This window comes from Bubalus kerabau, chromosome 8, assembly GCF_029407905.1.
Source record: "Bubalus kerabau isolate K-KA32 ecotype Philippines breed swamp buffalo chromosome 8, PCC_UOA_SB_1v2, whole genome shotgun sequence".
In the NCBI taxonomy this organism is placed as follows: Eukaryota; Metazoa; Chordata; class Mammalia; order Artiodactyla; family Bovidae; genus Bubalus; species Bubalus kerabau.
Genome location: NC_073631.1, coordinates 40,091,866 through 40,105,349, shown reverse-complemented (window position 1 = coordinate 40,105,349; position 13,484 = coordinate 40,091,866). Strand labels below are relative to the sequence as shown.

Genomic DNA, 13,484 nt, shown 5'->3' with positions numbered 1-13,484 from the left:
TGGAGAATCCCAGGGACGGGGGAGCCTGGTGGGCTGCCGTCTATGGAGTCGCACACGTCGGACACGACTGAAGCGACTTAGCAGCAGCAGCAGCAGCAGTGCAATTAAAAGCACAGTTTGAATGGCTAGTTGGGGAGAATCTTGGTAGCACCAGTTAAGAGGCAAATGGTGGAACTTCCTCTTGGCAAATGGGTTGCTTAGTATTATGAAGAGCCAGAGAAAAAGCTTCCTCTCAGTATGCTTAAGTGAGAAGCTGGGAAAAAGTCTGGTCTAGGGAACTGAAAGCCTGACCCAATTATCAGAATATATAATAATGATATGGTAACATTCTCCTGCTTGGAAACCACTTGTGGCACTAATTCTTCTAAAGAGGCTGAGAGGAATACGATGCTCATTTTACTGATGTTTCTGTATTCACCAGTACCTCTAAAAATAAAAATTTAGAGTCACATAGATAGCCAAAATATCAACAATAATATATATTTTATAATGCTAAGATGTATCCATTTTAGATTACATTCTTTTCATTAAATAACAAGCATATATCTAGATATAAAAAGTAATATTTCTTTACCATGCAAGTAACCAAGCAGATTTTTAGTTGTGGAATTTCTTAACTGTTTCATGCAAATTTAATAAAGCATCTGAACAATGAACAGAATATTACTAAAAAAGCTTTTCAAAAATAATAAGACTTTGTTGAATGCCTAAACTTACAGATCCAGGTCTTGGATAAGGTACTCTTCCTTCATAGAGTGACCAGTGGTATTCAGGTCCTTCCTTATGTGCATATGGTCCATTAAAGGCAGCCCGGATGCTAGACATGTGATAAACACATATAGCATGGCCTCTAAATATATTACTGGGGAAAAAAGAGATAATTACTATTCTGGAATAGACTAGGAGGTCATCTAGTCAAATCCTACAGAAAATCTAGATAAAGAGGAAGTCTTTTGGGTGAAAGAGTTGCAATCTCTTAGGTATAAGACATCTAGAGATATTATCTACTACAATATTCCAAGTATTCAAACTCCAAACTTACTGTTTTTTGCCTATTTATTAGAGCAAATTAAAAATGACATTGTTAGAATCACAAAAGCAGTCATGTCAATTTTTTTCCAGTTGAATCTTAAAATTTTAATTGAAATATAATTGATTTACAATGCTGTGTTAGTTTCAGGTGAACTACACACACACACACATATGTAAATATATCCGTTTGTGTTTTACATGTCTTATTAAGGAAGATTTCGTCTTAATATTTTTAAAGATTCATTTCCAAGTTGAGGAAGGTTTTATCTCCTGGCATCTCTTTCAGGTATACTGTGTTTTTCTTCTTGCCATGCTGTTAATACTGTTGTAAATTTTATTCAAATTGTTTATTTTTCTTAGCGTATATGATTTGGAGAATGATTTAAAGTCTAAAGAGAATTAGGGGCTTTGTTCCATTCTTGAGCGTGGCCATCACACAAACATTGATTGGCTTACTGTACATTACCCCCTCCAGGTCACTGAAAACAGTGTTACAGATGCAAGATGACTGGGCTGCACCAAATTAGTTTTGAGAAAAAGACTTAAATTAAGCAAAACTCAGATTCCTTATCTGAAGAACTAGAAGAAGTTGAAATCATTTTCTTGATAAAAATTTCTACTTATCTTGGATAAAGACAGCATTTGAGCTTTCTTTATAAAATAAAGCTACATCAACTTTTATTGTGAGTATTTAAAATAAGATTCTGTGAAAGAACATTTTAAAATTATTTGCATTAAAGATTAGGCCACATTTCTTAATTGGGCATAATCTAAATGAAGTCTAACACTTCCCTAGCCTCCTTATTCTAAGAATTAAAATAATTAGATTGTGAAAGTGCTCTGCAAAATGCAAAGTTTTTTAAAAGTATAACATTTCCTACATTATGAGACACCTGTAGAACAGCAGTTATGTTACTGTCTAAGGACATCAGTTCACACATTTTATAACACACATTGAAGCAATTGGAAATGCCTGCAACAGTGAGAAAACCAGAGATAGTCTTTCAACTAACATGGCAGTAAACCTTTGATCACTATGCTATGATATCAACCTTTACGTCAGGTAACACCTGGGAAGCCTTTCCTCAAAATTATGCATAAATCGAACAGCCAAAATTGAAATTATGGAAGAAAATAATGCTCTGTGTTTGAAGTCTCAGACAGATCAATTATGCTATCATTTATGAAAACAGCCTATAAGCTGATCATTCTAACTCATTGAAAAATCTATACTGACTATTCTGTAGCTTACATTTACCATAAAATGCCATGGAATTATCATGCAATGTACAATTCTTCACTAGCATAAGAGAGAAGATGAAGTGTAAAAAAAATGTTAGGGATTTTCCATGGACTGTGATAACTATCAATCTTCATTAACTACTTCTTGCATCAAGGAATAATTGATAGCAAAATTGTCTCCATGTTTCTGTGCTAAAGAAAAGGTCCCCTTAGGACAGCAGGATGCTTATCCAAAGAGTTTTATTATTTTTTTTTTCAAAGTGAGAATAAGAAATTACCTGCTGAAAAACTAAACAAAAACTTAATGCAACACCAAGGTGGGGGACCAGGGAAGATGAGCTGGGAGACTGAGATTGGTAAATATATACTATCTATATACAAAATAGAGATGAAAACAGACTTGTTCAGCACAGGAAACTCTACACATTGCTCTGTGGTGATCTAAATGGGAAAGAAATAAAAAAAAGAGGGGATCTATGATACATATGACTAATTCACTTTGCTGTGCAGTTGTTATTGTTTAGTTGCTAAGTTGTGTCCAACTCTTTTGTGACCCCAGGCTCCACTGTCTATGGGATTTCCCAGACAAGAATACTGGAGTGGGTTGCCATTTCCTTCTCTAGGGGATCTTCCCAATTCAGGGATAGAACCCATGTCACCTGCATTGGCAGGTAGACTTTTTTAAACCACTGAGCCACCTGGGAAACCCTTGCTAGACAGTAGAAACTAACAAAGTATTGTAAGGCAATTATATGCCAATAAAAATTAATGAAAAAAAATTTTATGGAGAGATTCTAGGCAAAGTATACATGACAACATAAAAGTTTAAGGCCAATGTAAAGCAAACAAGAAACTGAGTAATATTTTTCTATCACCATCAAGAGAATTGAAGTATATTCTTTATTTCTCATTTTAACCATCTCATCTCCACTCTGATTTATTTGGAAAGGCACTCAGGGAATTATATATATAAACTTTCAACTCAAACTGATTCTAATAACATATTTTCATTCATGTATCAGACACATTAAATGATCTTTGATTCATTTTTCCAACACTCTTCAATGGATACATAACACAAAAACATTAAAATATCAGATCATAAGTCCTAAACTTGAGTAGTTTATTTACATTTAAAACATGGAGGGCAAATCAGAAATGTGTATTCTCTAAGAATCCACACAGGGGCAGGACAACCAGAGTAGAAGAAGTGAGCCAAGTGCTCTGTGATTAAGGAATCAAGGAGTGTTTCATGAAGATGGTAATTGACAAGTACTGGAAGAGAAAGTAGATAAAGCAAATCATAGTGATGGGCAAACCAGACGTTGGGATTCTGACAGGTTATTATCTTGTCAAAAGCAGAGTTTGAGGGAACTTATAGGGAAAACTTCCAATCTTAAGTGGGGAATAGTGGATAGAAAGACTTGAAAGCCTGACCCAGACAACTGTATACGATAACTGAAAGAATAATCCTAGACTTTATAGCATGGAACTAGTGCCTTAAAACAAGCAAACAAACACAAAACTCTATAGGAAAAAAAAATATCATTCTATTGTAGATCGGGGGTGAAGAGCTTAGGATACTGAGCAGAGGAGGATGCTAGTACTTTAAACAAAAAGAAATAAGGATTTGGATTGAGATTGTGATTTTAAAAAAGTACAACTGCAAATACAGAAGAATGAAGGGAAATTGGTGACATAAAGTATAGAAAGTGAGAATAACAGATTGGTCAAGTGTATTTTCAATTACATCCACAGAGAAGGGATGAGGCATCTCTTGTTTCATGATACTTTGACTAACCATATAAATTTCTTACCTGGTAGTGTTGAAGAGTCCAAATATCACTGGGTTCTTATGATCTCTGGTATGCAGCAAGAACACATCCTCTGAAACATTAAAGATCATTGCATTAACTTAATATGTTTAGCCCTCAAGGCATGTGAAGAAAATATAGTGACATAAAGTAGTTTAGAACCCATGATATATTTTAAGATATATCTTATATATAAGATTATATATATATTGTATATATAATATGATATATATAATATGATATATATTATATAATATGATGTACATATGATATGATATGTATATGATATATATGATATATAATATGATATAAATTTCCATATACAGTTAAGCAACCATGAGCAAATCACAACATAGTGAGATGGATGAACTGTTGAGGATGACTTTGAGCTGGGCCTGAAGGAAGGAGCCAGAGGTGCTGACTCTAAACTAAAAGGAGGGGTCTTTTTGCTTTTGGAACTCCTTTATCCCAACTCGTGGACCCGGCTGAGATGAGAATAAAAACTTGCTCTAAGTTAGAAGTCAATGACTGTGGAAAGCAAGTTACCTATGCATGTTAAAAACAGTGAGCATATATATATATATATAAAAGAAGCATATATATATATATATATATATATATATATAAAAGAAGCATATATATCAAGAAAAAGAAGCATATATATTAAAAAAAGAAGCATATATATCAAAGAGGAAGATTTAACTCTCCTAATAATATTTACCTAATTCATCAAAATATGTATCAATCCCATTCTTGCCTGGTACTGAGCAAACCAGTCTAGCTTTCAGGAAAGTGCTCCACTTATTCACCAGTATTCTCTGTCCTCCCATATCATTCTGTGAAAAACAAAAAGCAGGTAAATGGGGACCCAGAGAACTTTTACCAGCAATGGATTTTGTATCATTAAACATGAAGATGGTAAGAGTTACACCTTTTTTACTTAAGTAGAAATTTTGGTATACTCCTCAAACAATATTAAAGATGCAATTCCTCATAAACCTTTTCTTTTTTTTAGGTTCACACATGCTGCCTGGTCAGCGTGCTTTCACAATGGCCCAGTAAACACGGTTTCCAGGTATGAAACAATGTTAGCTGAGTAGGTGCCCCCAAATAAATAGTGACTTTTATGATACAGTAACTTTTATTATTTGGAGAAGGCAATGGCAACCCACTCCAGTACTCTTGCCTGGAAAATCCCATGGACCGAGGAGCCTGGTGGGCTGCAGTCCATGGGGTCGCTAGGAGTCAGACACGACTGAGCGACTTTGCTTTCACTTTTCACTTTCACGCATTGGAGAAGGAAATGGCAACCCACTCCAGTGTTCTTGCCTGGAGAATCCCAGGGATGGGAGAGCCTGGTGGGCTGCCGTCTATGGGGTCGCACAGAGTCGGACACGACTGAAGTGACTTAGCAGCAGCAGCACCAGCAACTTTTACTATTATTTTATTGATAAATAATCTGCTTATCTCAGAAATACAGACACATCTCTTTTTCTTCTTTTACGAAAAAGGCTTGAGGTATGAACACATATGCATACATACACATAACAAGCATATATATTTGCAAACATATACAAAATCCATACATGTATATATGTGTGTCTGTGTGTACATCCATACATGTACATATGAATATCTTAAATTTATTCCTGAGTATCTTTTTAAATATCAAAATAACTTCACATTTATAATACTATTAGGATTCAATATATAAGGCTACTTCAGTTGGTTCTGAATATTCACTAAATCATCTATCTGAATTCCAACCAACTATAGATGTTTTTCCCTACAGAATCAACCATCTGAATTGTTGAAACATAATTATGTAAATTATTTAGAATGCGGATTACAGAAACTAGAAAGATTTTGGTGAAATTAACTTTTTAAAATGGAGCTTAAACTTCTGTATGGGAAGAAGTATAGCCTAATTATACACCTTTTCTTCTTAATAGGGCTTTGAAAATGGGGAAGATAACACAAAATGAGAAGCTCTTTTCAGATTAAACTTTAGTAGACATGAAGTCTAAAGATTAGACACTAAATGGAAATGGCAGCCCACTCCAGTGTTCTTGCCTGGAGAATCCCAGGGACGGGAAGCCTGGTGGGCTGCTGTCTATGGGGTCGCACAGAGTCGGACACGACTAAAGCGACATAGCAGCAGCAGCAACAAGAGAATACTATAAAACATTTTAAAGTAGAAACCGATTATAAAATGAGCAAAGGCCTGACATTAAATTGTGAGATAAGCAAGCTTAGTGAGAGAGGAAAACAGTCCTCACCACACAGAGTCGCCCCACTCTGGTGTAAATTGCATGGGCGCTGTTTTCGGCCTCCAGGGCCTTCTCCGTGAAAAAGAAATACACTTTGTTGTCATCTCGGTCTTCATTGTCAGGGATCATATAAGAACCTACAAATTTTGGCTCTAGATAAGTAAAAAAATAGAAGAAAATGTAATAATTACAACAAACTTAAAATATTTCCTTGACATTTTGTACTAAATTTTAATATCATGTAGATATCTCCATGTTGTTTGCAAATCAACAGTTTTAAGGAAGTGTTAGAGGATTTAAAATTTAACTGAGTCAGGGAGGAAAATAATCTGATTTCAAACAGCATACACTATAGACTTGAATTAAAAAAAGAATAGGTTAAGAGCAATATGATGATGATACTCTCCATAAATTTCCTATCTGTCTCTCTATCCATATAAAGTCAATATAAATATATGAAAAATATTTTAGTAAAGAAGTCTATCATTACTTTTTTTTAATTCATAAATTGTCTACTAGTCCAGCTCATGCAAGATCATTTTAATTTTAAGGTGGAAAATTCACTCTAAGTTTTTGTATTTCTAATCGAATGGATCTGAGTGAATAACCTTTGACTGATACAGAATGTCAAATAGTTTAATGACAAAATGCTGCCAATAATGACTATGCACTCTAAAGCCTAATAAAAAGGTTGAAAATAATGAAACTATTCACTATAAAATGATTTTAGTTCTTAGATATACCAATGTGACAAAATATAAACATGACTTCTTACAAAGAATTGTATGTAAATGAATGCCTGGTGATGTTCCTAGAATTTTATTTGTCTCTAAAGTACAATGTGATTCTATTAAACAAAGAAAAACAATCAACTCATGCAAAATTACACCAACTGACAAGAGACAACAACTTATTGGATGAAAGGGGTTTTCATTCTGCATACATTTGCTTTGTTCATTAAAATCCTGATTTCTAAATATTTCTCTGAGAGTAATTTGGTTTTATTATAAAGCTGATCAATTTTATATAAAATGATATGCATATATCATATAATATTTTAATCTGGGAATATTGCTTAGAAAAAAAAGCAGAAAATTGCAAAACCTATAAATTACATTTGTATTGTTATCATTATCAAAATGGCAAGTTTCCCATCAGCTCTGGACTTGCTTTTCAGTTCTGATTCATAAACTCTTTTCTCCTCGACCCCACCTTTCAACAGGCGCTCATCATCATGCTCAGTGCGGATCTGAGCCAGTCGCCCCAGGCTCCTGAAGATGGCAGCGTCTCTGCCCCAATAGTCACTGTAGAGTCCAGCAAACAATTCGCTACCTGCATGAAAACATCAGTTAAAGAGAAGTGAGTGTCTCTGGGTCTGAGGACAATGTGCTATAATGTCTGGTGCTTAGTCACTCAGTCATGTCTGACTCTTTGAGACCCCATGGACTGTAGTCTGTCAGGCTTCTCTGAATACTGGAATGGGGTGCCAATCCCTCCCCCAGAGGATCTTCCCAGGGATTGAACCCAGATCTCCCGCTTTGTAGGTGGATTCTTTACCAGCTGAGCTACCAGAGAAGCCCAATGACAACGGATAAAACTACAACTGCAATAAACATATCCAGGTTTACCTTGTATATGGCCTTAGAAAGTCAACACTGCAGTACAGAGCAGGAATGGTGCAGTCAGACAGCCAGGGTCTGAATCACGACACTACCACTCACTAGATATGTGACCTTGGACAAGTTGCTTAACCTCTTTGCCTCAGTTTCCACATTTACAAATAGGAACAGCACCCAAAATTGCTGTTAAGAGTAAAGCATTTAGAAAATCAGGGGCATATGCTAAGACCTATATGATCAGTTGATAAATAAGCTGACTTTATGGTATTTTAATAAACTTCTTTCAATCTTCATATCATCAGGGTATTAGTGTTGGTATTATATGTGACTGAGTTAATTCAAATACTTCTTGTAGTAAGAAATTGCTTCCACTAACATGACTTTAGTGCAGGAACCACAAAGTCTGATAAAGTAGTATATAATTTAATTAGTTGTCATTTGATTTGTAAATGTGTGGCTCATTTAGATAGAAATGATAGAAAGAGTTTGTGATTTAATCGGGCAGTCAACAGAATGAATGAAGCTAGCTGTAACATGTGGTGAAGGTCACAGACTTAAATCAGACCAAAGTGAAAAGTGAAAGTGAAGTCGCTCAGTTGTGTCCAACTCTTTGCGACCCCATGGACTGTAGCCCACCAGGCTCCTCTATCCATGGGATTCTCCAGGAAAGAATACTGGAGTGGGTTGCCATTTCCTTCTCCAAAATCAGACCAAGGTATACACAAACATATGCAGGATCTCAAGAAATGACTATATGTCTTTGGGACCAGCCTGAAAAAAAACCATTAAAATAGCTCATGATAAGAGAAAAATAAATTAACAGGAAAAAAAAAAAGAGATAAAACCAGGCTTCCAGAAAGATCAAAACCTCTCAAGCACAGGGATGTGAAGTCCTCTTTCGTCAAATTGACAGCGAAATTGAGTGTGCCCTTCAACTGAGGCCGGAAGGATTGTCATGGGCATATGCAGCTCGAATTTTGTCTTGGGCAAAAATCTCTGGCCATGAAGCAGATGATAGCAAGAGATCACTGGAAACAACCTCCATTTAGGGTGATAAAATTACTGCCTTCATGAGTGTCATGTAACTCTGGTCAGGTTTTAAAATATAGAGATGATAAGTATACTAAACTCAAAGTATGAATGCTTTTCTGTTAAATTTGGAATGTGTCCACATGTTATTTAAAGTGCTTTTAAGTTTAAGATAATTCAAATTAATTTTATTTCCAATTTAATAAAGTTAGCTGTATACTCATTTTGGAGTTAGAATTATTAAAGTTACAGGTATAAAAATGTGACCAAGTTTTCATAGAATTTAAGAAAAATTGAGTATCATATTTATAAACTTTATTTGCTATATTTAAAATTGGTTCAATATGTATAAAGAGTTTTCTCTAAATTAAGGCCTTTAAAACTTTAAAAAACTTGAACAGAATAAATATATTTCTATGGTTTCAAATTTGAGAAAGCAATCAACTGAGTTGCAAATAGGACACACTGTAAGGAAGTTTAAAAATAAAGATGAGGGGACTCCCATGGCTGTCCAGGGTTATGACTCTGTGTTTCCGATGCAGGGGGTGCAGGTTCGATCCTTGTTTGGGGAACTAAGATCCCACATGCTGTGGGGTCATGGCCAAAAAATTAATTTTTTTTTTAAAGTAAAGATTCTTGCTTTTATTATACTAGATTTAGAAAAAGAAAACTGATATATACATTGAATTTTAAAACTTACAAGAAAAATAAGTTTTTATAAATGTTACTACAGTAAACTAGTTTTCATTTACAAAAACGTGAGTAAAACCATAAATGGTTTTGTTTGGTTCACAAAATCCCCTATGGATACTTTAAAATTATATCAGGATACAATCAAATAAAATTCAGGTTTCCCACAAAGGAATTCACTTTTAAACTATATACATATATAATATTATATAAGAGAAAGAGAGGGACAGGAGAGACAGAAGCAAATGTGGTAGAATATTAACAGTTGGTGAGTCAAAGTAAATGGTATAAATTTTTACTCCTCTCTCAATTCTTCTTCGTATTTGAAAATTTTCAAAACAACAAACTTAAGAATGAGCTGTATTTTTTGTTAATCCCATATATTCAATGTATGCTAAGTGAGAAGTGTAATAAGAAAAATAACAAAAGCTAAAAAATAAAGATGCTTTGTATCTGGACTTAAGAAAATATAATTTGGTAGAAAAGAATTATATCAGAACTCATATGTAAGCAAGTTCTCTGGAACTAGAAAGGATGAGAGGAAGAACATAATTTGTATCAAATTCAGTCAGTGTTATCTTCACTAGAATTTTCATATCCATATGTGGAAAAAGAATATTTTGAGATGAAATGCATTCAGTGGTTAGAGATATGAACCATGGGATTCCTGCACTACTTGAACACAGATAAAAGAGAGTTATGCTGAATTCATTAAAAGGCTTTGGGGATCATCAACTCTATGGAATAAATGAATGAGTGGACCCATAAAAGAACTAACTGAGTACTGAACCACCAGAGCAAGAGTTTTTCTGAAAATGTTTAAAAAATACTGTACTTGGTTATAGCTTCCACATAAAATATAAAGGCCATTTCACATGGATGAACTTAAGAGATTTTCATACAAAGTGAAGTAAGTTGGACACGAATAAATATCATATGATACCATTTATATGTGGAATCTAAAAATAAAATGATACAAATGAACTTATTTATAAACAGAAATAGACCCACAGACATAGAAAACAAATTTATAGTTACCAAAGGGGAAAGAAGTGTGGGATAAATTGGGAATTTGGGATTAACAGACACACATTACTATATACAAAATAAACATCAAGGATCTACTGTATAACACAGGGAACTATAATCAGTATTTTGTAATAACTCGAAAAGAATCTGAAAAAGAACATATACATGTTTATAAATCAACTATACGTCAATAAAAATAACGATAATAAATTACAAAGGTCATTTTGTAAAACTGTCCTTAACAGAACTTATTTTTCTAATATGGCCTGGGTGAATGTTTAATGCATAATAGGCACCAAAAAATTTTTTTTCTTTAAAATCATAACAGTTTTATACTTCTTCAGATTTTAATGTACTTTAATTTCCTAAAATAGTTATAGAATTTTTATATGTGAAAATATTATTATGGAAAATAATCTTTATTTCACATCAATTTTGTTGCACTTATCCCAATTTGAACACTATTTCCACCTTCTATTAATACTCGTTTTAATCAATTCTACAAATTTAACAAATAAGTTTCGCATGCAGCCACTAGATGGAGCCATATGATACCAAATTGTGTGTGTGTGTGTGTGTGTGTGTGTGTGTGTGTGTGTGTATGCATGTGTGCAAAAAGGAAAAGATGATATATTACCAATTTTACCCAATTTCCTTTCTTGTATTCAGATAAAAGAAAATGGCTTGTTAACAATTCAAATAACAGAATATGAACTGTATGATTTAAACTTCAAAGAAGCTAGACAGGTGCTAAAAACTATATGCTATATAAACTGAAACAAATGTGTTTCTATTAGAAACATTAGATTTTCCTCAGAATGGAAAGATTCTCCTTTCATATTATATTATCACTACGAAAAACAAAATAAATTCATACTAACAGATAATAATGATTTTTGGTAAAATACTTTCCCAAGAAAATATAAATACTAATGAAAAATAATAAATTAGAATAAAGCTTTAGGCACAAATGTTAACTAATAGTAATTAAATGAGCAAAAAACTCATTGTTATAAATATTGATATTATTTATGGCAAATATATAATTTCTAGCTGAAAACTTAAAAATCATAACAATTTGGTATAGAGAAAATTTATGAATCAATATTCTGCTCTTTTATAGAGCATAAAAATAGTATCTGGATAATTCAAACTTTCATGGATTAAAAAGAAAAATGTTTAATACAAATAGTAAAATATGTTTTAGAGCTTCAATGAGAAGAACAGAACTACTCAAATTTTTAGTTTTCTATGTCTATGGAGACATTTAATAAACGTATGAACTTGGCCATACATTTAACTGGCATTTATTTTGATATTCTGAATACAAATAACCAACTTAATTTGTGAGCCATGTATTATTTTTCATTGTTATAACACTGATTTCTGATGGTAACTGATGCTGTGTTAATCTTAGTTGGTCAAGTGTGGTTATAATTAAAAAATAAAACACATCTGCAGGGTATTTTGACAGGTGAATGTAACTTATCATTGTCATGTTCAACAATATTCTCTGGTACAGACGGGATAAGAGTGGAAGCAGTTCTGCACTGGAAACCTGGCAAACAAAGCCCCCAGCCCCAAATCTGCGATTTGTGGCCAACTGTTCAGAACCTCACTGCCTTAGTTATTTGGAGAATCAGAGAGATGTACGAGTGATTTCCTGAGGTTGTCATGCTTCTCTATGTGCGAGTGCTAAGTTGCTTCAGTTTTGTAAGACTCTTTGCTACGCTATGGACTTCAGCTGGCTGCCAGGCTTCTCTGTCCATGAGATTCTCCAAGCAAGAATACTGGAGTAGGTTGCCGTGCCCTCCTCCAGGGGATCTTCCTGGCCCAGGCATTGAACTCATATCTTCTGCATTGCAGGCAGATTCTTTACCTACTGAACCCCTCAGGAAGTCCCCTCTCTGCTGCCCTTTTATTTGTTTGTTTTTTGCCTGTAATTCTCTACCTCCCTGCTTCCCGCTTTACTCCCCAGTTATCTGGCCATGGCCAAGGTAAATGAAGTCTTCCCTGACCAAACTTGTGTTACTTTAGTAGTTCCCAGTACCTCCACAGCCCCATGCCTATTTCTATCATATTTCTTATAGTACTATACTCTGTCTCCTTCTGTGTTTGACATTATTTTGCACTAGACTGCACACTTCTTGATGTTCCTATATTCTTTTGTCACCAATATCTTACACAGTGTCTAAAACACAGAAAATGCTCAATAAGCGTTTGTTGAACCAAAGAATGGCATAATATATTAACAAGAGAATATATCTAAAATTTTTAGTTTATGAAAACTATGAAATACAATTTAAAGAAAACCTCAGGATGAAATACTGATTTTTCAAAAATGGTTCAGGGAAAATATAGCAAAAGAAAGAAAAAACTATTAGCCTTTATATGAATAACAGTTCATTGCATTTTTGTTCCTCAAGAAGCTTGTTATTTAACAGTTTTAATTTATGAACACAGAGACTCTATTTTCTTCTAGTATCTGTCCCTAAAAGTTTCAGCCCCAAGACTATGTCTAGAAATAACTGTAAGAAAGAAAAGAAGAATATCATTTGAGCTGGAAAAAATACAAAAACAAATTCATTGTAAATAATTTTCAGTTAAAATGCATAATTAAATACTTTTCTACACAACTCCTTTTTTATAATGCAAACTCTAATTGAAGTTTCAGTGAAACATACTTCATTCTCTTAATATTTTATCAAACTTATTAAGAACTTAATTCAGAGACAGTATTATTAATCAATTAGAGTTTT

General features: G+C 33.7%; 1 protein-coding gene across 1 annotated transcript in view; it reads right to left on the bottom strand.

Moving 5' to 3' along the window:
• Positions 1-13,484, bottom strand: part of SEMA3E (semaphorin 3E) — a 275,140-nt gene that overhangs the window by 44,365 nt on the left and 217,291 nt on the right. The window contains exons 6-10 of the mRNA XM_055590105.1: positions 7,571-7,690; positions 6,368-6,510; positions 4,810-4,924; positions 4,092-4,161; positions 718-862 (exon numbers count right to left, since the gene is read on the bottom strand). Coding sequence (XP_055446080.1) covers positions 718-862; positions 4,092-4,161; positions 4,810-4,924; positions 6,368-6,510; positions 7,571-7,690 — 593 coding nt within the window. The remainder of the gene's footprint in view (positions 1-717; positions 863-4,091; positions 4,162-4,809; positions 4,925-6,367; positions 6,511-7,570; positions 7,691-13,484) is intronic.